This window comes from Capsicum annuum, chromosome 6, assembly GCF_002878395.1.
Source record: "Capsicum annuum cultivar UCD-10X-F1 chromosome 6, UCD10Xv1.1, whole genome shotgun sequence".
In the NCBI taxonomy this organism is placed as follows: Eukaryota; Viridiplantae; Streptophyta; class Magnoliopsida; order Solanales; family Solanaceae; genus Capsicum; species Capsicum annuum.
Window position 1 is genome coordinate 195086980 of NC_061116.1, and position 23817 is coordinate 195110796.

The window sequence follows — 23817 nt, forward strand, 5'->3', positions numbered from 1 at the left end:
GGGAGTTGCTGGTTGTGTAGATAGAGGCTTCGGGGATATTGGTAAAAGTAAGGCTATCAAATATTCTAGAAAGTTGGGTGGAGATGAGGAATATATTGATAGTTCTGATTGTTGGAGTGAAGATGGTGAAGAGATAGAATAGATGCTGTTAGAGGAGTAGATCTACCTAGAAGAAGAAAAAGCAAGAAAACTAGGTATGATGAAAATTGTGAGTTTTCTGTGTTTGAGCTTGGAATGATTTTTGCGGGTGCAAATCAGTTTAGAAAAGTTGTTGCAGATTATGCTGTAGAGTATAGAAGACAGGTGAATTTAAAACCTAATGAAAAACATTGAATAAGGGTGAAGTGCATTGCAACTGGTTGCTGTTTGTTTCTACTGATAGGGATTTAGGTGATTTTATTGTTAAGAACTATAACCCTATTCACAAATGTATACCTCTAAACAAGAACAAGATGTGTGATTCAAAGCTGTTTTCTAGAAAGTTCAAGGACAGAATAGTTTCTCAGCCATACATTAAGATTTGGGAAATTCAGAATTTAGTAAGAGAGTTGTTAGGTCTTTATGTAGGTAAAACTATTTGTTATAGGGCTAAACAGATTGTTATGAGGGAGAATATAGGAGATTGGAAGCTGGAATTTGCCAGATTATGTAACTATGTAGATATGATCAAGACAACAAATCCTGGAAGTTCTTGTTGGATAAAAATTAACAAAAAAACTGAACCAGGAAAGAACCTCTTTGTTTATTTCTATGTGTGCTTTCATTCCTTCAAGCAAGGATGGTTAGATGGGTGTAGGAAAATTATTGATTTTGATGGATGCTTTCTTAAAGAAACTTGTAAGGGTGAGTTGTTGGTTGCTGTGGGGAAAAATGACAACAACTAAATGTATCCTATTGCATGGGTAGTTGTGGATATTGAAACAAAACATAGCTGGGACTGGTTCATAAGGTATCTGGTTGCAGATCTAAATCTGGAAACTGGTGAAGGATTAACTGTAATTTCAGACCAACAAAAGGTACCACCACTGAATTATTTTTCTCATTACTTGACTTTATTTTCCAATAATATTCCTATTTTAATTATACTTAATACTTATTATAGGGTCTTGTTTCTGTTTTGATGTATCTGCTATCAAATGCTGAGAGAGAATATGTACTAGACATATTTGAAGTAATTGACATGTGCACTGGAGAGGAGAAGAGAGAAGGAAACCGTTTTAGAGATGTGCAAAAGCAAGTTTTGAAGTAAAGTTTAGAGAAGAGATGCAAACAATGTCAAAGCTAGGTAAGAAAGAAATAACTGAGGACATGCTGATTAATCCTCCTACTTCTTGGTGTAGGGCATATTTTAAAACACATTCCAAATGTGATATTGTAAAAAATAGCATGTGTGAGACTTTCAATTCTTGGATCTTAGCTGCTAGACATAAGTCCATAATCACAATGTTAGAGGATATCAGACATTAACTGATGAATAGACATGTAGATATGATTAAATTTACAGAAACATGGATTTCAGACATTGCACCTATGGTAAGAACTATTTTAGAAGCTAACAAGGAATATTCAAATAGGTGTAGAGTTCTATGGAATGGATTTAATGGTTTTGAAATTAAGGATGAGGGTTACACATTTTTTGTTCACTTGGACAAGAAGTATTATGATTGTAGGTTATGGATGTTAAGAGGTATTCCTTGTCCTCATGCCATTTGTGCTTATTATTACTTGAGTTTAGATCCTGATCAACATGTAGAGCATTGATATAAGAAAGAAACCTTTCTTAAGTCTTATAGCCATTTCATTCAACCAATTACCAATATGAGAATGTGGCCGGAAACCAAAAACCTATAAATTGAACCTCCAAAACCAAGAAAGATGCCAGACAGACCTGGCAAGAACAGAAGGAAGAAGAAGGATGAGCCAAAAAAGTGGGGCCAACTCTAAAAAAAAGGTGTCAAGATCACTTGTTCAAGGTGCAAGCAAGTTGGCAATAACAAGACTATATGTGCCAAAATGGTAAGCCTTAAATGAATTTCATAATAGTTTGTAAATTTAACATATTTCGTAGTTTTTCATATTTCTGTTTGTATGTTAGAATGGGATGGGGAGCAGTAATAGTAGTCAACCTAGCTGTCAGCCTGAAGCTTCATGGAATCCACCACCACCACAATCAAGTTCTATTTGTGGTGACACCAGTGCAATGGCAAGACATACCTACACTCAAAGTCAGACAACAAGAGTAAGTTATAGATGTTCTGCTGCCTTAATATTTTTGTCCTGCTTAATATTATTATTATTTTTTGTCCTGCTTAATATTATTATTGAAAAATGTTGAAAATATCATGTTGCATTTATTCACATTTAAGCTCCACCTTTCATACATATGCAACTACACAATCCAGTCAATCAGGATCTATTTGTGCTGACACAGCTGCTGTGCCAAGAGAACCTCAAAGAAAGGTGTCAAGTGTGGTTGGTAGAGGTCAAGGTGCTGCTGGTAGAGGTAAAAGTGCTGCTGGTAGAGGTAAAGGTTGTTCTGGTAGGGATGGTGGTTTTTGTAGTGGTCAATTTGGTGCTGATAGGGGAGGTGAAAGAGGAATTAGTAGAGGTCAAGGTGCTGCTGGTATAGGTAAAGGTTGTTCTGGTAGGGATGATGGTTCTGGTAGTGGATAATTTGGTGATAATAGGAGATGTGAAGGAGGAATTAGTAGGGGTCAAGGAAGGAGTGGTAGAGGATTGCCAAGAAAAATAGCCAATGCAAGAGGGACCCCATTTGAAAGTGGAAGAAATGTTTCTTCCAGTCAAGTACTATCTTTGCCGACCAACAAGAGGTCATACAATGCTACCTCATTTGTTGCTGCTACTGGATACAAAAAGCCTGCAATTGGTTTTGGCGTTTACTCTGATCCAGCAACTGGAACCCACGTGTACAATGTATTTATTTCTGTCTCATTATTACCTATAATAATGTTTTCCCTAATGTTTTCATTCAAGTTTTCAATGTTCACTGTCTTAGAATTTTATCTAATTTTGCAGCCAGGTACATCAAGTGAGAAGGTTCTTTTTGGAGGTATAAATTTAAGGAGTGCTTCACCAACCAATATAGATATTGTTTTTAAACCTAGTGGCCTAAAGTGGAATGGAAAAGATGCAGTCACCAGCACACAATTGCAACAAATGAAAGCAAATAAGAGAAAAAAAGTGGAAGCAGCCAAGTTTTCTTCATCAATTGGATCTTCAAAGAAGTAGTTCATTTAGAAATGATTTGAACTGTAATGAGGGATAATGTCTTTGAACAAATTGTGTTACTAGTTTTTGAATAACTTTTTCTCAGGTAGCAATTAATGATTTTGGTGTATACTGCAGTAGAACTATTTTGCTCAATGTTGAGCCTTTTTTGAACACCTTTACATCATGTATGCACTTTTTAGCTCAATCTTGAGCTGTGTTAATATGATATCCAAATGCTTACACTTGTAATATAGTTCATTTTTATCATAACCTTCAGTAGTTACAAATAGGCTGTATGGTAATACCTTCAGTAGCTACACAAGTAGACACAAAGTAGCCAATTGACAATGAGATTGTCATACAAAAATATGTCAATTTATTCAAACAACTACTACAAACAACCAAACAACTACTACAAACTAGGCCAACTACAAACTGAACAAACAACTACTACTACAATCTAACGAAACAACTACTACAAACTAACCATTACAATATCCAATTGCATATTCAATACGCAAACTTAACTACTACACCTTACACCATATTAAAGAACTACTTTACAGTTAGAATAATGAGAAGAAGTAGAACAAGTCTATTCAATTTGAGTTTAGCACATTCCCTTTCAAGTTTAACTTTCTTGAGTTTTTGCCTCAATGCAATCAACTTCCCTTCACTATATTTCAATTTCTCATACAAAGTGTCCCTCTCTTGTTCAACGTCTTTGAGCTTTTGCTTCAATCGATCACACGAATTTTCACCATCTTTGCACCTAATTATTAAGCTCGATTCTACCTTAGGATATTAATGCACAGATATTAAAGGTTTTGGATCAATCCATCTAAAGTACCCATACCCACTATTTTTCTAAAATGAAAAAACAATAGAATAATAAAAAAATACCAAAAAAATAATAATTAAAATCTGTGAAAATGATACAAACCTTTAGAACTTTACATCCAAAAAATCTATGACCCAGATTTGAAGGAGTCCTTGAAGTTCTTAAAGGATAAAATTCGAAACAGTAACACAAATTGGGAACATCAATATTGACGGAATTTTTTGACATTCTCATCGAAAATGAGTGAAAAAAATAATTTAAGAGAAATTAGGAGATAACTTTTATAGTGAGATTAGAGAAGTTAGTGAGAACTAATCTATGAGGAGAGGATTAAGAAAGAAGAAGAGTAAATTTAGGTTAAAAAGAGGGAAATTGAAGGAAATGACAAAAGTAACGTTATTTAACGTTAACTTTTGCCACATGGATAATTTTTTTAGTTTTCACGTGCCTCAGGTGGTTGCACAGCACACGTAGTGCCATGTGGGTGAAAAATGTCCAATAGGAACAAAATTGGGGAGTTTAGGGGTTTGATAGGTACAAGCCTTAGTTTAGGCGCTTAAGTGAATTTTAGGGACAAGTTTAAGGGGCTATCGATGGGTTTGGCCTTTTATTATTATATGGTATTAATTTTATTCATGCTAACATTCATCCTCCATCTTATTTCACGAGACTCTGTCAAGTGAGATTATAAATCTAAAGGTAATTTCAAGGTTAGTAATTCCTTATGATATTTATTTTTTGCCACTAATGATATAATTATTGTTGGGTTTGAGGAAAAATAATTGGTTTGGAACCATTTATGTTTTGAATTTATTCCTCAAGAACAATATTATTAAAAGGGATGATAATATGTTGAATTCAAATCCCATCGACTTATTACCTAAAACGTCTTTATATGAATAAGACGTCGAGTTTGAATCTCAATGCATCATATTTATGATATAATGATGGCTAAGGTAAACCAATATGTTTTTGGTGAAAGATATGAAATTTGTCTCATTGAATATGTTTCATTCCTTGAAGTGAATGTGGTAGCAATACATCATATGTATTGAAAGAGGTTATAAGCTATCATAATTTGATAGGCTTAAGGCACAATTATATTTCATTCCTGGGGAATGAGAACCATATTAATACAAACGTGTATTTGATTGTAATGGTATCACAACTCACCTCCGAATGAGGCAGAACAATTGAGAAGAGTTATTCTAAAATCTACTTCTAAAGTAGTAAATCTGAAATTTATTCATGTAATAATAAATCTGAAATTTACTAAAGAAAAAAGTACATGTCATGGTAAACTTGGAGTTTACTAAAATAAAAGTTCATAAATTGATATGAACGATTGTGACATCTCGAAGACGTGCATATTGAGTATTAGACATGTATTGAAGAACTAGAAAATTCTTCGAGAATTATTTATGTCGTTTGTTCTCATGATAAGTTGGTTGGACTAACTAATATTGGGATTTGATCCCTCAAAATCTAAAAAATTTAAAAGGTGAATATGGGCTCGTTCACCTATCATATGATATGTTGAAAAGATACATCAATAAGATAATCACATGTACATTCATTGTCAACCTACGCTTGACATCATAAAGTTACTTGCTCAATATAAATTAAGCATAATTTTTAGATTGTGTAATCGAGACAATTCATCTTGATGATGATGATTTAGCATTGAATGTCTTCCATAAATAGCTGAATCATTACTAATGAGAATAAATTTTCATGTATTGGTATGAAATATGATATGTTGCATACAATAACACTTGTATGCATTAGACCAATAAATTATGATTATTTTTTCTCTCTCGATTGGTTCAAGATCGGGAACCAACTATTCCATCTAATAGTTTTGATGTGTGTTATACGATTAATGAATGTACCATGATGCACAAAGATGGATCCATCAAAGAAGATGAAGGTTGTATGTTAGCTTTCCTAACATAAGGGGGAGATTACAAGAGCTGTGAAATATGTTAAGAATTATCATCGGATCCTCATTCAAAAGATAATTCAAGTCAAATGCCGAAAGCATCTCATATTAAGCTGCAAGTGCTCCTATTTTGTGTTCCTAAAGGATAAAGTCTATGCTTGCATAAAATGTGGTAGACCAATCGGTTTCAAATAAAATAATCCTTAAAAATAGTAAGGAGCAAATAATCATAATAAGAAGGAGGTGTGCTTTTGAAGAGTCTACGACATAACACTTCATAAAACCTTATGAAAGGTTCAGGTACCTGAAAAAAATGAAGTGATGAGATCTCAAAATATTATATCACATTATGAACCGATACAAAATGATATATCATCGATGATATATTTGATACAATATTTACACAATATTATGAGAGATTACGAGGATCTGAATTCTACGTTTATTTATGCATACTGACGTAGAAACATTTATCAAGTGACATAAAAGATTGCATCTTGATAAGTATAAAACTTATTTGATTTGTAGTCGAGATATTTGAAGATGTCACTCATGAAATGTTGAATATTGTCACTTGACAAAACTTATGAAAAAAACTTTTAAGGATTCAAAATGCTTGAAGCATATAAAAGTTTCTGGAAAACTTATTTATAATCCTTATATTGTATAAGCTTATAGCTTGAAAATCATTGGAACTCTTGGAGAGTTTTCAAAAGCAATAGAATATTTGCTTAAATGATAAACATGCATAATTGAATACGAATTCATTCTAACCTCAAAAAAAAATGAGGAACTTCTTTGTTATGAAGTACCATATCTTAGTGCAATTGGTGCACTAATGTATCTTGCAAATATTACAAGGCATGACATAGCCCTTTTTGGTCAATTTTTAGCAAGGTATAGTTCTACTCCTGCTAGGAGACATCGAAATAAGATCACACATATGGGTTTATTTTACTCTAAAGATTGTATTCCCGAGCTTGTTGGTTATGCTGATATTGGGTACTTATCTGACCCCTATAAAGCTTGATCTCAAATAAGCTATATGTTCACATGAGGGGATACTACTATATCTTGGAGATATACAAAGCAGTCTACCTAGCCACTTCATTGAACCATGTTGAGATAATAGCTATTCATGAAGCAAGCCAAGAATGAGTATGGTTGAGATCCATGATACATCTCATTAGAGAAAAATGTGGTGTGAAATGTGACAATAAACCCACAATTTTATACGGAGATAATGCAACATGCATAGCACAACTTAAGAGAGGATTCATAAAAGGAGATAGAACGAAGCACACTTCATCAAAGATTTTATACATAGATGACCTACAAAAGAATGACGTTATTAACGTGCAACAGATTCGTTCAAGTGACAATGAGACTGATTTATCCACCAAGTCTCCTCCAATTGTAACTTTCAAGAAGATGGTTCATAAGATCGGGATGCAAAGGCTCAAGGATGTTCTCATTAGGGGGAGTTAATACACGCTATACTCTTTTTCCCTTACGAGGTTTTGTCCTACTGAGTTTTCCTTATAAGGTTTTTTATGAGGCAGCCTATATGCGTTTTGTTAGAGATGTGTACTCTTTTTCCTTCACTAGATTTTTTTTCCCACTGAGTTTTTTCTAGTAAGGTTTTAACGAGGTACATTATCTATTAATTAGACATTCAAGGGGGAGTGTTATAAATATACCATATATAGTGAATACCTACTTTATCATATATTGCGTATGTCTATTTATGAAAAAGTTACAAACCCCAAGGTTAGTTTTCTCCTATAAATAAAGGGGTTTTGCTTCATTGTAATTCATCCCTCAAGAGAAATAAGAATTACTCTCTCTATTCTCTTTACTCTCCTTCTTTATTCTTTATTGTTTTATAACAAGTACTGTTATTTAGAGTTTGTATTTTTTATAGGTGAAACTCCTATATTTATGCTATAGTAACTCTAAGGATTTGTTAGATACGTAGGATAAGAATCATAAATTTGAAATAAAATTTGAGATAAATTTTTCTCATATTTAGAGTAAGATATTAGCTAATTTCATAAGTATATTATCTAATAAAACTAGTAGGATTACTATTTGATTTGAAAGATGGATAAAATTAAGGGTGAACAAAATTAAATCAAAAATCAAATCAAATTGCAAATTGAGTCAAAATGAAAAAAACCGACTTTAATTGATTTGGTTTGTTTTTAACTAAAAGAAAGTCAATCCAATTGAACCAACCTAATAATACATTTATACAATTTTTTAAAATATATAATACATAAAATATTTACCGTGACGTAATTTAAATATTTCTTAAGTTTTTTTAATTATTTTTATCTTTCAACACATTATTTTAAGTATAAACTTATAATATTGAATGGTCTAATGAGTTTTATAGCCATAGATATATTACAGTTTGAAATTGAAAGAGAAATGGAGGTGTTTTCCCATGGAGTCGGTTGAATAGAGAGAAGAAAAGTTTTATTACTCTCTGTAAAAGTGACCAACTGAAAATTTATTTATGTTCAATCCTCTATTTATATACACAGTGTACAAAATGTAATAAAATAAAAACTAACATGCCTAACTAGTATTAAGTATCAACAGTCCCCCGCAAGTTGGAATGGAAAATCAGTCCAAGCTTGGAGTAAAAAGAATGATGAAGAGCGCCTGGAAAGGTTTTAGTCAAAACACCAGCCACCTGAGCACCACTAGAGATGCCATGAAAAGAGATAAGACCATCTTGAAGAACATCACGAACAAAATAGCAATCAACCTCAATGTATTTAGTCTGCTCATGGAGCATAAAATGTTTGACAATATGAATGGCGGAGGAGTTATCACAAAACACCTCAATAGGAGCAACAAAAGAAATTGATAACTCAGCTAATAATCGAACAATCCAAACAGCCTCTACAACCAACTGTCGAATAGCTCTATACTCAGCTTCAGCTGAAGAAAATGCAATGGTGGGTTGTTTCTTTAACTTTCATGATATTGGCAACCACCTAGAAGGATGACATAACCACTAACAGACTTACGAATGGAGGAACAACTAGTCTAGTCAGAGTTGCAGTAACCTTCAAGGAAAAAAGTGGGAGAACCAGTGAGTCTGTATAACACAAGTAGAAACAATAAAGTAAGCTTCACCATTGAATTAAGCTAGAAACTTGTGTATAGAAATCAAGTTATTTTTAAAGGAAGACACATAAGAAACATTCTTCAATACTAATTTTGGGGACAAAGTAAGTGTTCCAGGGCATATGACTTTGACCATATAGCCATTTGGTAAAGTGATAAGATAAGGAATAGGAAGAGGAGTGATGTTGGTAAGAAAATATTTAACTGGTGTCATGTGATTACTAGCACATGAATCTATGATCCAAGTATTATCAACTATTTTAGACATGTGACAAGCAAAGAAATAACAATTGCTAAAATTAGAAGTGCTTAATAAACATGCATAAATGGTCGACTCAGATACACTCTGGTTAAGGTATGTATTTTCATCTGCTGAAGCATATTCATTACATGAGTCAACTGATCTGGAAAAAATTGAGCCTCACTTGTAGTATCATGCCAGTGTAGTATCATCCTGGCTTGATTTTCCCAAAGCCTTAGGTTTGGCAGCAGTGAGTGCATTAACACCCTGAACACATGCAACAACAGACCGTCTGTGAGGAATGAAAGCATGAGAAGTGTTACCTTGATAAGTATGTTGGGTTGCTTGCGACCCATTTGGTTGGAAACTATTCTGATGTTGAAGCCTCTTACAAGTCCCAATAACATGACCAGGTTTCTCGTAATATCAACAAAATAAATGATTCATCTTATTGTCAAAATTTATTTTCATGTGGATATTAAGGTCTAGGAGGATAAGAGGGTCTGTATACTTCAGCTAAAAAAGAAGATGTATCTGTGTTGAAGGAGGGAGCATAGTGTGTGCTTCAAGCTGACTCTTATCATTAATCAACATTGAGTAGACATTATCCACATCAGGAAGCGGTTTCATCATTAAAATATTTCATCTCACACCTGAATAAACCTCATTCAAACCCATCAATAATTGATGCAAACATTGTTCCTCTTCAAATTTCTGAAAAGCCTCTACGCAACCACATGTGCAATTAGGATAAGTCAGAGAAAAAGCAAGTTTATTCCATAACTTCTTGATTTTGGAAAAAATAGGCTTCAATGGATCAAGAACCCTGGGTAATAGAAACAATGTCCCTTCCAATCTGATGAACTTTGGATCAATTCGCTTGTCCATATCTCCTTTCAATATCTGTCTACAATTTATCTACAAATTCTGTATATATGACACTTTACTTGATCTCAAGCTCAAGGCTATTCAATACCCAATCAAGTACCATATTGTTTGCACAAGGCCATGGTTCAAAAAAAGGGGTATTTGAAGTCAGTCAACTCATGGCTCTATTAATAAGCCTTAATTTATTCTTACAAGATAGTCCAATCAGCATACTCCTTTTCCAACCTCCATACCAGTGTCATTAAACTTGGTTGTAACTAAAACAGTTTTTGGGCTATCAGAAGGGTGCAAAAAATATGGATGCGAAGAATCAACAGCGAAAGGAGCAAAACCTTCTGATGATGCACTAGCGGATGCATCCGAAGAGTTCTATATTGTTTGAGAAAAAATGAAGCTGGACTGATACACCCAACGAAAACAGAGTAACAAACAAACAGAAATAAAAAATTAAAGAGGAACACAATATCAAAACTCCTTCAATTCGTCCATCGCAAAATTAACAGAATACAATACCAAAACTCCTTCGATTCGATGGAAAATCAAAAAGATGTCGTCATCGTTGTGAAATCAACAGGTGGCCCCAAAAGTAAACTCTAATTTCTTGTCTATGGACTGAGATGAGAAACTCTCAGCAACAATTCTCAGTCAGGGTAACATCGATCGAAAGCTGAGATGAAGAGCTACATAAATCTTTGACTCTGATACAATGTTATTTAGAATTGAGAGAGAAATTGAGGTGTTCTCCCATGGAGTGGATTGAAGAGAGAGAAGAGAAGTTTTATTACTCTCTGTAAAATTGACGTACTGAAAATTTATTTACGTTCAGTCCTCTATTTATATACACAGTGTACAAAATGTAATAAAATAAAAACTAACATGCCTAATAAGTATTTAACTAGTATTAAGTATCAACAAAATACTATCAATAATTCAAATAAAGTCCAAATCAATATGAATGCTAACAAGAAAATTTAATTAAAACACTAGAAATGATAATAATGTTTGATGTTTTTTCTTTAGTTTTGCATAAATACATAGCATAAATTTATTATTCTATTTTTTATTTAGTTATGTAATTAATATTTACTAGACTTATTTTGACATGACTTAATATTTTTAAATTATGATTATTTCTATTATAACTTATTAATATGCAATATTTATTTTATATGCTTTTATTATTATATTTTGTTGAATATTTTATAGTTATAATGCATTTCATATTTGTGTTATTTTCTTAGGAACACCTAAGATAGTTGTATCTTACTTGGACTAAAGAAATATTTGAAGTACAAGTTAATTATATGTTTTTGCGAAGACTTTAAAAGAAAAAAACTCAAAAAATATGAGAGAATCGAAAAATTGTAGGTTGAAAAATCTAAATTTTATTAATTTGGTTTGGTATATAAATTTAAAAATCTGACACATAATTTGATTTGATATTTAAAATTCCAAAGCCAATCCGATCATGTACACCTCTAGATAAAATAGTCTCATGAAATATTTCATCCAAGAATGGAGAGATTATTATTTATCACATGCCGCATATATGGGAGGGAAAAATTTACCCACACTCGTGTATACACCAAATCAATACATGCATGACATGTGTTTGGATTTAGAGTTCATGTTAATTATCCATAATTAACTAACATGTATTTTACTTCATTTAATCACTTAATTATAATAAATTACATTAATTTAATTAATTTGATGTACCATATGAAATTACTATCCCATTTGAATGGTGAATAAATTAGCCTCGTGAGATCAATGTCCCTATTTATCGCACGTCGCCTTTGTCTAGCACATTACATATTAAATTAAAAGTAAATATATATGCTTGACTTCCAACCCATTTTGTAAAATAATTTTCTTAATTGTAATTTTGAAACAAAGCTTATTTGAACTCTAGGACAAGTTCTTAAAAATTCTAGAATTTGAGCCTTTATAAGTTTAAATTCGATAAATCTTTCATAGAGTTTGAACTTATATACATGATCATTCCTGAACTTGCAAACTCTAAAAACTTTTCAATCTTCACATTTACTTCTCAAAGTTATGACTCCATACTCTATATTCCTAATCTTGTAATTAGGAATATATTTTTGACATTAACTAGCATTTTAAGATATATTTTATTTAGCAAATTAATATGATTTTTTTTTTTTTTGCAATTTATAGCATTTTCTATAATCTTTGGATATTTAAAGTATAAATATAAAATTAATCAACTTCAATTTAATTTTGAAATTTAAAATCAAACTAACTTTCGAATTGAAGTGTATAGTGCATGTATTAAGGAGATAATTACGCATTAATCATCCTTATCTCTTTAATTTTTGTTTTCTTTGTGGCTCAATACTCAAGAAAGGGTATTATTTGTTCTCATAAGTCAATCTCCTTGACTACAACCTGCAGCCTCTTTTACTCTTTAAGGTCAGCATAATTGTACTCCATATATTTTGGCTCTGTACTTAATACAAGTACTTATTTTTGGTATAATTTAATGTGATGTAAATTACCATAGACACTAGTATGATTAATCATAATGTTGGGTTTTCAAAAGATGTTGCACTACTATTTTCTAATTAAGGTTTTCTCCACCGCTAATCAATTAGAAATTTATGTTGTAAAACATGATTGCATGGGAAATAAATTCTCATTTAAACACTGTTCCTAATTTTTCCGTGTAATAAAACTACTTTTTTTCCTTACTGATTCAATCAAAATATATGTGAGAATAGCCTTTGAATATTTTTTTAATGGGAAGATCGTGATTTTTTTCGTAGTGTTGTTGCATGCATGTCAGTTTTGTGTTCATCCGAATTCAACTGCTGATTCCTTTTTCTGTCTATCCTCTTGAGATAAGTATTCAGTAGACCCTTGAATTATGATCAAAGTTGCTACCGACACACTCCTACTTGACAGAGTAATACCCCTCGAACACAATTTTAGTGTATTTTTGTCATCACATTTGTGCTGACGTGACACCTTTATTACATAAAAATGAGGTTCAAGTCAAAAGTCTCACGTTAAAAAGGTGCCACATTTTCTAAAAAGATATGCTAAAATTTAGTTCAGGGGTAATAGGAACCGGTGAAGTTGGAGTGTGTCGTAGCAAATTCGGTCATATTTAAGGGGTACTAGATGCTTTATTGTGTCCTCTGAAACAAAACAAGGGTAAGTTATCCTTTGGAATCGCGTTTAGTTTTCCAGAAACTTTGGTAGCTAGTTTTAAATTTTTCAGCATTGATATAACGTGTGAGTGTTCTCACAATTAATCCTTTTATTTGCATAGTGATGAAGCCAGGAGTTCGTCAAGGATGTTCAACAATTATTATATATATATACAAAAAGTCATTTTTGACCTATGTATACAGTATAATTTCTCAACGAAGGGTGTTCACTTCACCATCACTTGCATTGTCGTTTATTCTAACGCATCAATAGATTGATTATGATTTACCTGGTCATTTTATAGATTTATGTAGCTTGTCAGAAAGAGTTTGTTTTAAGAGTGGATTTTTTATTTTCTTGATGATTTTTAGTTGATGTTGTATTCCTTCAAAAGCAGAATCTTTAACACAGCTTTCATCATTAACTTGACTGTTACCTGTTGCTTAAGGTGATTTTATCAGATAGGATAAGATGGGTGGAAGTCCAGTTAGTGATGATTGGGAAGTTGTTGCAAATGGAGCTCGGACACTACTTCTGATTGGGCGTATAGGTGACGGAAGAAGTGCCACAGGCAATAGCATTCTTGGTCGAAAGGCATTCAAGTCGATGTCTAGCTTTGGTGGGGTTACAAAAACTTGTGAGATTCAGAGGACGCTATTAGAAGATGGACAGATTCTGGATGTGATTGATACCCCTGGTACAGTAGACTTTTTATTTTAATTATAATCGAGCTCACTTTGTACTCTTACATGTTAACACGGGGCAATTATAATTCTAAGAGAAATGTACTGTTAATTATTAGAGAAATGGTTAAGATGTCTTTTCTTTTTAAAAAATGTGTGTATATGATAAGCACTTTCTATAATATGATGAGTTAGCATACTTGAAACAAGCTACGGACCCTAGTCGACTGGGCGAGGTTGGAAGGTTCAAGTCACCATCGGAGTTAAATGGGAAAGAGCCACTATGGTTCGATCAATGTATTTTAACTTGTACCTTAAGGATCCATCCCAAGATTAAGAAACATAAGACACAGAATCTTACACTGTAAAGCATTAGATTATTTGGTTGATATAGTTTTTATAGCTGATAAATATTCCCTTTATCAAAATATTGATTTCTAGGCATGTCACTGTATATGGTCTCTCTGCAGCAAAACGGGCTAAATAGAGTAATTCAATAACACATGGTACATTACATTTGCAGAAAGAATGTCTTATGATATGGGAAAAAGCATACCACCATCGGAAATTTGCCTAGTATACATAACATGAATTTGTTGAATCTTGCTTCTCTATTTCTTATATCTGTCAGGTAATCTGTGAAGTTTACTGATAGCTTGCTTAGTTTGTGCCTGGTGGGAATTGCAGGATTTGAATTTACAGTTGAATCTGAATTAGTTGGAAATGAAATTGTTAAATCAGTCGATTTGGCTGATGATGGCATCCATGCTGTTCTTTTCGTTTTGTCTCTACAAGCTCATTTTTCAAAAGAAGTACAAGCTGCTATCCGGTACTTTAGTCAGTTCTTTGGAAAAAAAATTGGTGACTATATGATTGTGGTCTTCACTGGAGGGGATGACCTTGAAGACAACTGCTCTTTGAATGATCACTTAAATCATTCCTGCCCTGAGAATTTAAAGGTAAAATAATATGTAGAGAGTTACTGTCGGATGTATTTGTACCATAGACTTTGTGTTAAGTCCTTAGTTTTGATGATTGACAAACCACCAACCTTGGGACCTTGTTCATGAAGAGCCTTTTGTTGATAAAACTGCAACTGCTCAGGGACTAGGTTCATCACGTCTATGTCTCATACACTCAGCATTATAACTGGAAAAGTACCGGGTGGCAGGAAGTTGGTGGCAAAGCTGCAGCACCTTTTTGCTTCAGTCAATTAGAGAAGTCCTAGGTTTTCTTGTCTCATGTATATGCAACATGTTACAACAAGAAAACCTAAGCTTCCATATGCAAACATCATCAAATCTCTCTTGAAGCAAATCTTTCAACTAAAGCCTCACTTGCAACAGGGGGACCTTCTCAGTTGTCATTTGTGTCTCAAGCTCTTGTTGTAGTTAACCTACTTCTCTTGTCCATTGATTGTAGGTGTGTTCTCAGTGTGTTCTTGTTGTTGGTTGTGTCATCTAGAGTTAGTTGACATAGAAGCTAGAGTTAGCTTGGTACTGATTCAGTTAGAGTTAGTTGTGTCGGTAAGCGCAATAGAGTTATTGCATTGGAGTTTTGTAATAGAGTTGTAAGTTGAAGAAGGTTAAGAGGTTAATCATTGAACCATGGAGTCTGTATTCGAGTTTGCTTTAGCATAATGAAGTGGTTGAAAATCATACGTGGTAGGTCATGGTTTTACTCCCTTGGACAAGGAGCTTTCCAGTAAAATATTGTGTGTGCTTTGTTCCTTTATGTTATTTTCTGTTTAATCCTGTTCATTACTGCATATGTTGGGTTGGGACCAGATCCCTAAGTTGGTGGGCGATTCGCACAGTTCTTCACTTTTGAATTAGCTGACTGATTCTACTAACTAATACACAGGCATTTTAGCATTTATCTACTCAAAAGGTCCAATTTTGGATGATTTCTTGATCTTCAATGAATATATTCAGCTAAAGAAGAATTTTCATTGGCTTGTTGTGCCAGTGCTTTTTCCTACCTTAACCATGTCTAAGGCGACGAATTTTTTCAGTTTGTGGGATGAAGTAGAAGAAAATGTTTGTACTTTTTTTTATTCTTATTTTTTCACAAGAGTGTGCAGGTTCTTCAAAAACTAATTCTTCCTATTATTACAGGAAGCTCTTAAGATGTGCGGAAATAGACAAGTGCTGTTTGACAATAAGACTAATGATCCAATGAAGAAAGCTGAACAATTGGGAGAACTTCTTTTCCATGTGAATATGGTTGTACAAAAGAACGGTGGAAAACCATATACAAATGACTTGTTCGAGGAAGTAAAGGTAATGTATACATCAGTTAGTAATTGGTTGGATTTCGTTCCATATTACATATTAGTTTCTGTGAAGAAAGGGGAGCACTAAGGGTATCTCGTCATCTCTTCTCATTTATAGAAGATGAAGCTTCATAATGACACGGTGGATGTTAATTCTTTGCTTGGAGATTTAAAGCAAGAGGTAACTGAGTTGAAGGAACAACTGCAGAGGTGGTCTCTCGTGGATCAACATAGGGAAATAACTGAAATGGTAGGTACCATTGTCGACACACTTTTGCTTCCATTATCATTTGATAACATCAGTTGCCAGTGCCATATAAAATACTCGGTTTACTGTATGTCGAGTAATTTGTTGGATTTAGCCTGTAACTATAATCATTAGTTTGTTTAGAGTGCATTAGTTTCCTTGGTAGTTGTGAAATTTCATTAAAGAATTCTGAGTGTGTTGCTTGCGACTGCATTTTGCTAGAGCAAGTTTAGCACGCTGAGAATTATAGTTTGAAGAAACAAGCTTGTGCCGGCTCCCTGAGCTCCTAGATTCATAATTTTATGTTGCTAGATTTGTCTCTCCTTTATTCCCTTTTTAGATACTTTACGTCTAATATGCAGTGAGACAACATTGAAAGATGCGATTCTTTTCCAATCTATGTTTTCACAGAGAAGATCAGACTAAAAAAGTGACACTGATAAATTGCTTCTGTTCTGGCACAATACGTTCTCGTTTCTGCAAGAAATTAATTGCAGAACTCATTTTCACAAACTACATTTATATTTGATGTCAATTTCTACTTCCGACGCTGTTGCCAGGGCCAATTTGCAAATTTTGATAGGAAACTAATTGAATTTTATTGAACAAGGCACTTATTTATTTGTAAATTGAATTCCAAAATTTTGTCAAGCATGAATATTAGATTCTTTTATTTGCAAATGCTAAAAGTTGATTTAGGAAATTCGTGTATGAGATAAAAGCTAGTTGATTCATAACTAATTCTAGTTTCATTTGGCCATGGTCTATGAATTAGGTACCTCATCTTATTCAAAGGTAGTTCCCTTGAGCATTTTACGGACCTCTCCTCCCATATTTGATAGGTTGAATCTAAGCTGAATGATAGCATGCATAGGCTTGAAAAGCAGTTGGAGGAGGAGCGTACTGCTCGGTTGGAAGCAGAAAAAAATGCAGAAAGCAGAATTCGTGAATTGAAAGATAGCTTAGAGAAAACTCAAAGGAAGACTGAGGAACTCACAGGTACGTGTCTATTTTATAAGTTATAAATGCTATTTCGGAAGAACTATAATTTCTATTGAGGTTATCTTCGCACTCTTCTCTACCATGTAGCTTCAAAGAGTCTGAAAGGAAGATATGTTGGTTAAAAATGATAATTTCTTGGATTCTTTATCAGTGCCTCTTTCTATTGGCTTGGGCCATCTTGTTTATCAGTGAATAGTAAATACTGAATTAAACATACTTAAGTTCCTTATGCCTTTTTCATCTTCAGAGTCTTTGAGGTTATAACATGTTTATAATAAGCAGTCCGTCTAACTATTTGGAGCTTGAATTTCAAGAATGAATAGGAGTACGTTGTCAATGTATTATAGATTTTGGTATGACGGTTTAAGTCGGGATGCGGCATTTACTGGTAACATCAAGTTTTCTAGAGTTCTTTTCTTAGTGGGAAGGCTTTAAAATCGTATTAACTTGAAAGAAGAATTGAAGTGTTTGTGCCTTTTTTGTGGGATTTTTGAACTTCTTTTGCAATAATTTTTGGAGTTGTTAGTTGCTGAAATTACGTATTTGAACTTCATTTCTGTCAGTGTTATTGTTTAGAACAGAATTCTGGGTCACTCCCATTTTTTGTCAAGTTAAAGATATTTATGGCTTGTGCTTTGTCTCTTGTTGTCGTAGTGTAAAGTTTTGACTTTTTGTCTTCCTGTTTTGTTGGATGGATGAATTAGTCAAACGTTGCTCATACAGCTGCCTCAAATGTCGAAGTCATGTTTCATTTGATGATGATATCATCTCCAAAAATTTTCAGGTGAAAGATTTCATCTGTCCATATATAGTTACTGGATTGCTATTGTCATGCACTTTATCTGTAGTCATCTGGTTTCTGAGCATTAACTATAGAAAAGATAATTATTGTTTTTCAGGCAAAAAGTGGTAAAGCTTTCCTTTTTGATCTTGTGAGGAATATTGTTATTGGAACCAAAGAAGAAAGACAGCTCCTAACTGGTCTTCACACAATTGCTGAATATACTGCGCGAATTGCAATGAGGAATTGGGCTGGAAGTACGAACGAGCTGTTGAGCCATCACAGAAGTACAAGGAGGGGAAATTCATTCTCGAGGAGTCCAAAATTGTTAAAGATAATTGGTAGCTAGCTCATAACCAAAGTCATTTTGATTTTTATCTCAGAACTTTTTTCAAGTATCTTTTCCTGTCTATGAGCTTTCACACCACTTAACTTTCCAACCGAATCATCATATCCATATTGTCACTTTCGTTTCATGTTATGACAGTCTTTCTTCCTTATAATTTACTGATTTGGTCACTTTTGTTTCTCGGATTCTTCTTTATTTGCAATTATCATCAGAAAGTATATATATACTCATTCCGTCCAAGTCGGAGATTATGTTTGCAGTTTGCACCGTCTTCTACCCTATTTCATCGTACTGTTAAAGAGAGATTTGCTGGTTCCAATATGATAGTTTCTTGGATTGTTTATGAGTGACTATTTATGTTGACTTCAAACGTTCTGAGCTCTTTGTGACTTGTTTATCGTCATGACTCATGAAGCTATGATAACCCATTACGTGTTCTACTGTTAATATGTCTGCTAGGTCGAAAGCTGGGCTGGACACCACGGTTATTAGAAAAGATGTCTGCAAGGTCAAGGTATTTGAGTTCTCATTTTTGTTGTATGATTATATCCCATTTGAATGCAAGTGCTAAACAGGTTGCAGATCTATCCCACTGACTGCAACAGAGAGGCAACTCTGATGTGGAGGATGCATACAATAACCAAATTAAAAAGAAACATGATACATACTGAAATCATATTGTATTACAAGAATAAAAAGATCTGAAGAACTATGCAACAGTATTCCATAGAAACTTCATAATAGAAGAATTACAAATTGAGGCATATCGTTACACCAGTGACAAAACAAGAATCCTCTTTAATGGTGTGTACGAAAACTAATTAAAGAGAGAGTAAATAGAAATTTGAAAAGCAACACTCTGAGCAAGTAACCATAGATAAGATAAATAAACAGGCATTTGAAATCATACTATACTGAATCTAGCATCTCCTGCGGGAAGCAGCTTGTTTCTTGAGCCTGCTAAGACGATTTTCTATATCCATTATAAGATCATCACATCTAGTTCTTTCCCCTCTTCTCTGCTTGTTGATCACAAGGTTTGGGGCTATATTATTGTCATTTCCGTCATGTTCACAGTCAGTATGCTTCTCTATTGAACTAGGAGGCACAACGTCGCAAGCCACTGTTTGACAAACCTCCATAGATAAATTCTCCTTGTCATTTCCTCCCGATGCACTTGGGAGGAACTACGTTCCTGTCATGAGAAAAAACATGAGAATCCAAAAAGTTAGAAAGTCGTTTTGATCTTCTTTGACTCCTTCGTACTTGAGACACTCCTTTGAATGCATCAGCTAGTGATAAAACTTCTTTTCTCCACCATTTCAAATACTGTCTAGTGACATCTGATTCAGACAACCTAGATGGATAGTATAACCTAAAGTCAGAATTGGAGGGTCTGCTATAGTTGTACCAGGCAAATTCTGGAGTTGAAGGTGAGCGAGGAATCCATTTAGGGAAGTCCTGATCATAGCCAAATTGCATTGCTACACGATTTGGTCGATAAGGCTCTTGACAATCAAAGCCAACGAGATCAGACACCCTGAAACATCGAACCAAGGACTCCAATTCTTGGTCCACATTTTGCCCTTCAACTCTTGCCCACTCTTCGTTCTCCTTGTAAAACTTGGGAATTACCCAACCTTCCACAGCCAAGGCATATGGCCTCCACTGAAATGTCTCTCCAGATGAGTCAATAACAGTTCTCACGTTAATAACATCCTTTTGTTTTACATTGTGCCAGCGTTCTATCCTCACCCCACTAAGCTTATTGTAATTCTGAACCTGCTCTGGCCGCAAAGGTAGCAACCTCTCCCAAGCCCAAACTTGAACAAAGAACAATGGCGCCCAAAGACTAAATTCTAGAATATCAAGTCTGTCTTCATCGTTTCCATTACTACTTGGCTCATTTGGTGATGCTGTTAGCATAGCCAGTTTCAACAAGCTCAAATCCCTATATATGCTAGCAAGAACAGCTGGAGCAAGCGCTACTCGCGTACCTCTAGCAAGATTAATAGCTAGAGGGAAAACATGTGAACCTATTTTATCATACTCATTACCTGGAAACACAAATCTCGATAGCCAGAGAGAAAGAAAAGCTTCATGTTCATAATCCCTTCCACGGTTCATGAAAAGATTCAGCCACCAATTATGATTATCAGCCTTCAATCTGATAAGGTCCCTATGCGTCTTTTCAAGGTTTTCTTTAATTTGTATCAACTCAGGGGATTGAAGAGGAGACAAAACAGAGTCACCCAAAACAGAGAACCCTCCCAAAATCATCATATCTTCTAGAGTAACAGTAGCTTCGCCCCATGGAAATATGAATGTATTAGTCTCAGAACACCACCTTTCTGCTAGCCCAAAAATCAAATCTTCATATGTATGGACGTTATATACTGAACCCTAAATAGCTTCGTAAATTCCAGCAGCTTTCCATTTTGAGTGATAGACAGATTCCATGGTTTTGACCCATTTCTTCCATTTGTTCTGACGATGCCTACAACCATTAAAGGAGACTTCCAATGGCCATTCGGATTCAGATGAAAAAGGAAGTGAAGGAAGCTTCAAATTTGGACCTTCACTGGAAGAAACAATGGGTTTCAAGAAATGGGCTTTTCTTAGTTGTGGGATTCCACCAGAAGGCGAAACCATCGAATCTTGTCTTTCATCAAACATCGAATCTTCCATTGGTTCCTTAAAATGGAAAATTCAGAAAAATGAAAGAAACTTCCTGTATGTGTGTGGAAAACTTTTTGTTGGAAAAACTTTTTCTAGGAGTTGTATATCAAAAGGAAATGTTGCTTATCGGCAATGGGAATGGCTACTGTAAATGGTTTACGCCAGAAACTTTTTAGTTCTTTAATGAGTATCAGCGGCGGCGGATCCTAGATTTGTAGGTTTCGTGTTCTTTAATGAGTAACAGTGGCGGCAGATCCAAAATTTGTAGGTTTTGTGTTCTTTAATGAGTATCAGTGGCGGCGGATCCAGGATTTGTAGGTATCGCGTGCCACATTGTCCAAATAGGATAAACAGGCCGGATTTTTCAATATTAGGTGACGATTCAGGTTGTTTATGTTTTTTACTTTTTGAAGACAAATCTATCGAATATGCATTTTTAGTAATGTTCTCTTTTAGATATTCTGAGATTCAAGATATCTAAGCAATCCGATTTTCTTTTTGTAGGAATAAGAGGTCTTATTTATCGAATATGAATTTTTAGTAATGTTCTCTTTTAGATATTCTGAGATTCAAGATATCTAAGCAATCCGATTTTCTTTTTGTAGGAATAAGAGGTCTTATTCTTCAAAACTTTGAGAAAGAAAAGTAGTGCTGCAAAACAGCTTCGAACCCTCATCGCTAGGGTTGAGGCATGTATTGCCCTGTACCACTGGTACCATTCAAACTTTTGCTATTTCGGGTGACAAGTTTAATATATATTCCTTTTCTTATATACATATACTATATGTACAAAGTTTCAATCGAGATGTCCAGGTGCCGTGGGAACCCACCAATACACAATTGCTGGTTTCAACTGATAGCAAGATCACTTCTTCCTGTATTCTTCACTCTCATTTTCCACAAAATCTGCAGTGTGACCTACTTACATGGCTCCTATTTCCAAAAGGACATCAAGTGATATTATGCCTAGGTAGAAATTTACCCTGCAGTTGGTTTTAAGTGATTTGGTTGTGCAAATACTCTTTACACTCTCTATATTCAGCTATTTTCCTATCCGCTTTCATATACGCTGTTGGAAATTCTTTGCCTTCTTTTTTTGGTAACTAACAATTTTATTAATCACCAAGTAAAGCGTTACAAATCTATAGCAAGATGAGCCACTTCCTAATCTCATGAGCTAGACTCCCCTCCAGTCTAACAAGAAGAGAAACAAAATAAAATACAAGCTGCCTCATAACTGAATAGGTAGCCGTGGCCACTATATTAATCTCCTCCAAAGCGATTCAGAGTACTCACAACTCACATACATATGATTCCTGTTCTCCAGGTGTTTTTGACATAACACACATTGCAGATCAACATTCATGCCACAATTGCTTAGTCTATCAGGGTAAAGTAAAACAACTAATGCTGCACGAAGAATGAGAAGAGCAATCGTTTATTCATAGGCTAATGGAGAATATATATGTGATAATCCAACACCAAGTCCTAAAGTAATGCAACAACTAATTACAATCCTAAATTGATACAATAACTAATTACAGTTGTACAAGCAAATAGTACTATGATATAATTATAAATTATTCTCGTATATCTCTTTTACGCCCCCGCAAGTTGGTGTTGACGTCTACAATACCCAACTTATCAAATAAACGACTGAAAGAAGCATGCAGAAGTAGCTAGGTTAGGACATCAGCAACCTGATCAGCAGCATGTAAGTGCTTGACTTCAACCTCTTCGCGTTGCACCTGCGCACGGACAAAGTGGAAATCGATGGCAATGTGCTTCATCTAACTATGAAAGACAAGATTCTCGCAGATGTAGGTAGTTCCAATATTATCACAGAGTATGCACGGAATGCAAGCAAGGGAAAAGCGATGCACACACAGTAGGTTGGTGATTCAGTTGGTTTCTGCTCTAGCAGCAGTTACAACTCGGTATTTAGCTTCGGTGGATGAACGAGAGATGGATTGCTGCTTCTTGGAGGACCACGAGACTAGCGTACTTCTAAGATATATAACATAGCCATTTGTGGAAGTTTTGTCTGTAGGGTCACTAGCCCAATCGGAGTCAGAGTACAACATAATTCAATTATCAATCTCACGGGTTATTTGAATCCCAAAAGAGGAGGTCTGTTTGAGATATCGAAGCAATCCCTTAACAACCTTCCAATGATTAGTTTGAGGACAATGCATAAACTGGGAGATTTTATTTACTGTAAAGGCGATGTTAGGTCCGGTGAAGGACAAATATTGTAGCTTGCCAACAATTTTTCGAAAGAAAGAGCCATCAACAATAGGATCGACTTGATTTACACTAAAAATAGTAGAGACGGAC

At 34.4% G+C, this 23817-nt stretch overlaps 1 protein-coding gene and 1 pseudogene across 1 annotated transcript; one reads left to right on the forward strand and one right to left on the reverse strand.

The window, feature by feature from the left end:
• Nucleotides 1-12637: 12637 nt before the first annotated feature.
• LOC107855828 lies at nucleotides 12638-18971 on the forward strand (annotated as a pseudogene).
• A 596-nt stretch (nucleotides 18972-19567) lies between these two features.
• LOC107855809 lies at nucleotides 19568-22213 on the reverse strand. Its single transcript, XM_047413675.1, has one exon. The coding sequence runs from the start codon at nucleotides 21082-21084 to the stop codon at nucleotides 19960-19962; it is 1125 nt and encodes a 374-aa protein (XP_047269631.1). The 5' UTR covers nucleotides 21085-22213; the 3' UTR covers nucleotides 19568-19959.
• Nucleotides 22214-23817: the final 1604 nt, after the last annotated feature.

Coding starts and splice junctions, on each gene's coding strand:
- LOC107855809 (XM_047413675.1), bottom strand. CDS start 21,084: ATGATGATTTTGGGAGGGTTCTCTGTTTTGGGTGACTCTGTTTTGTCT.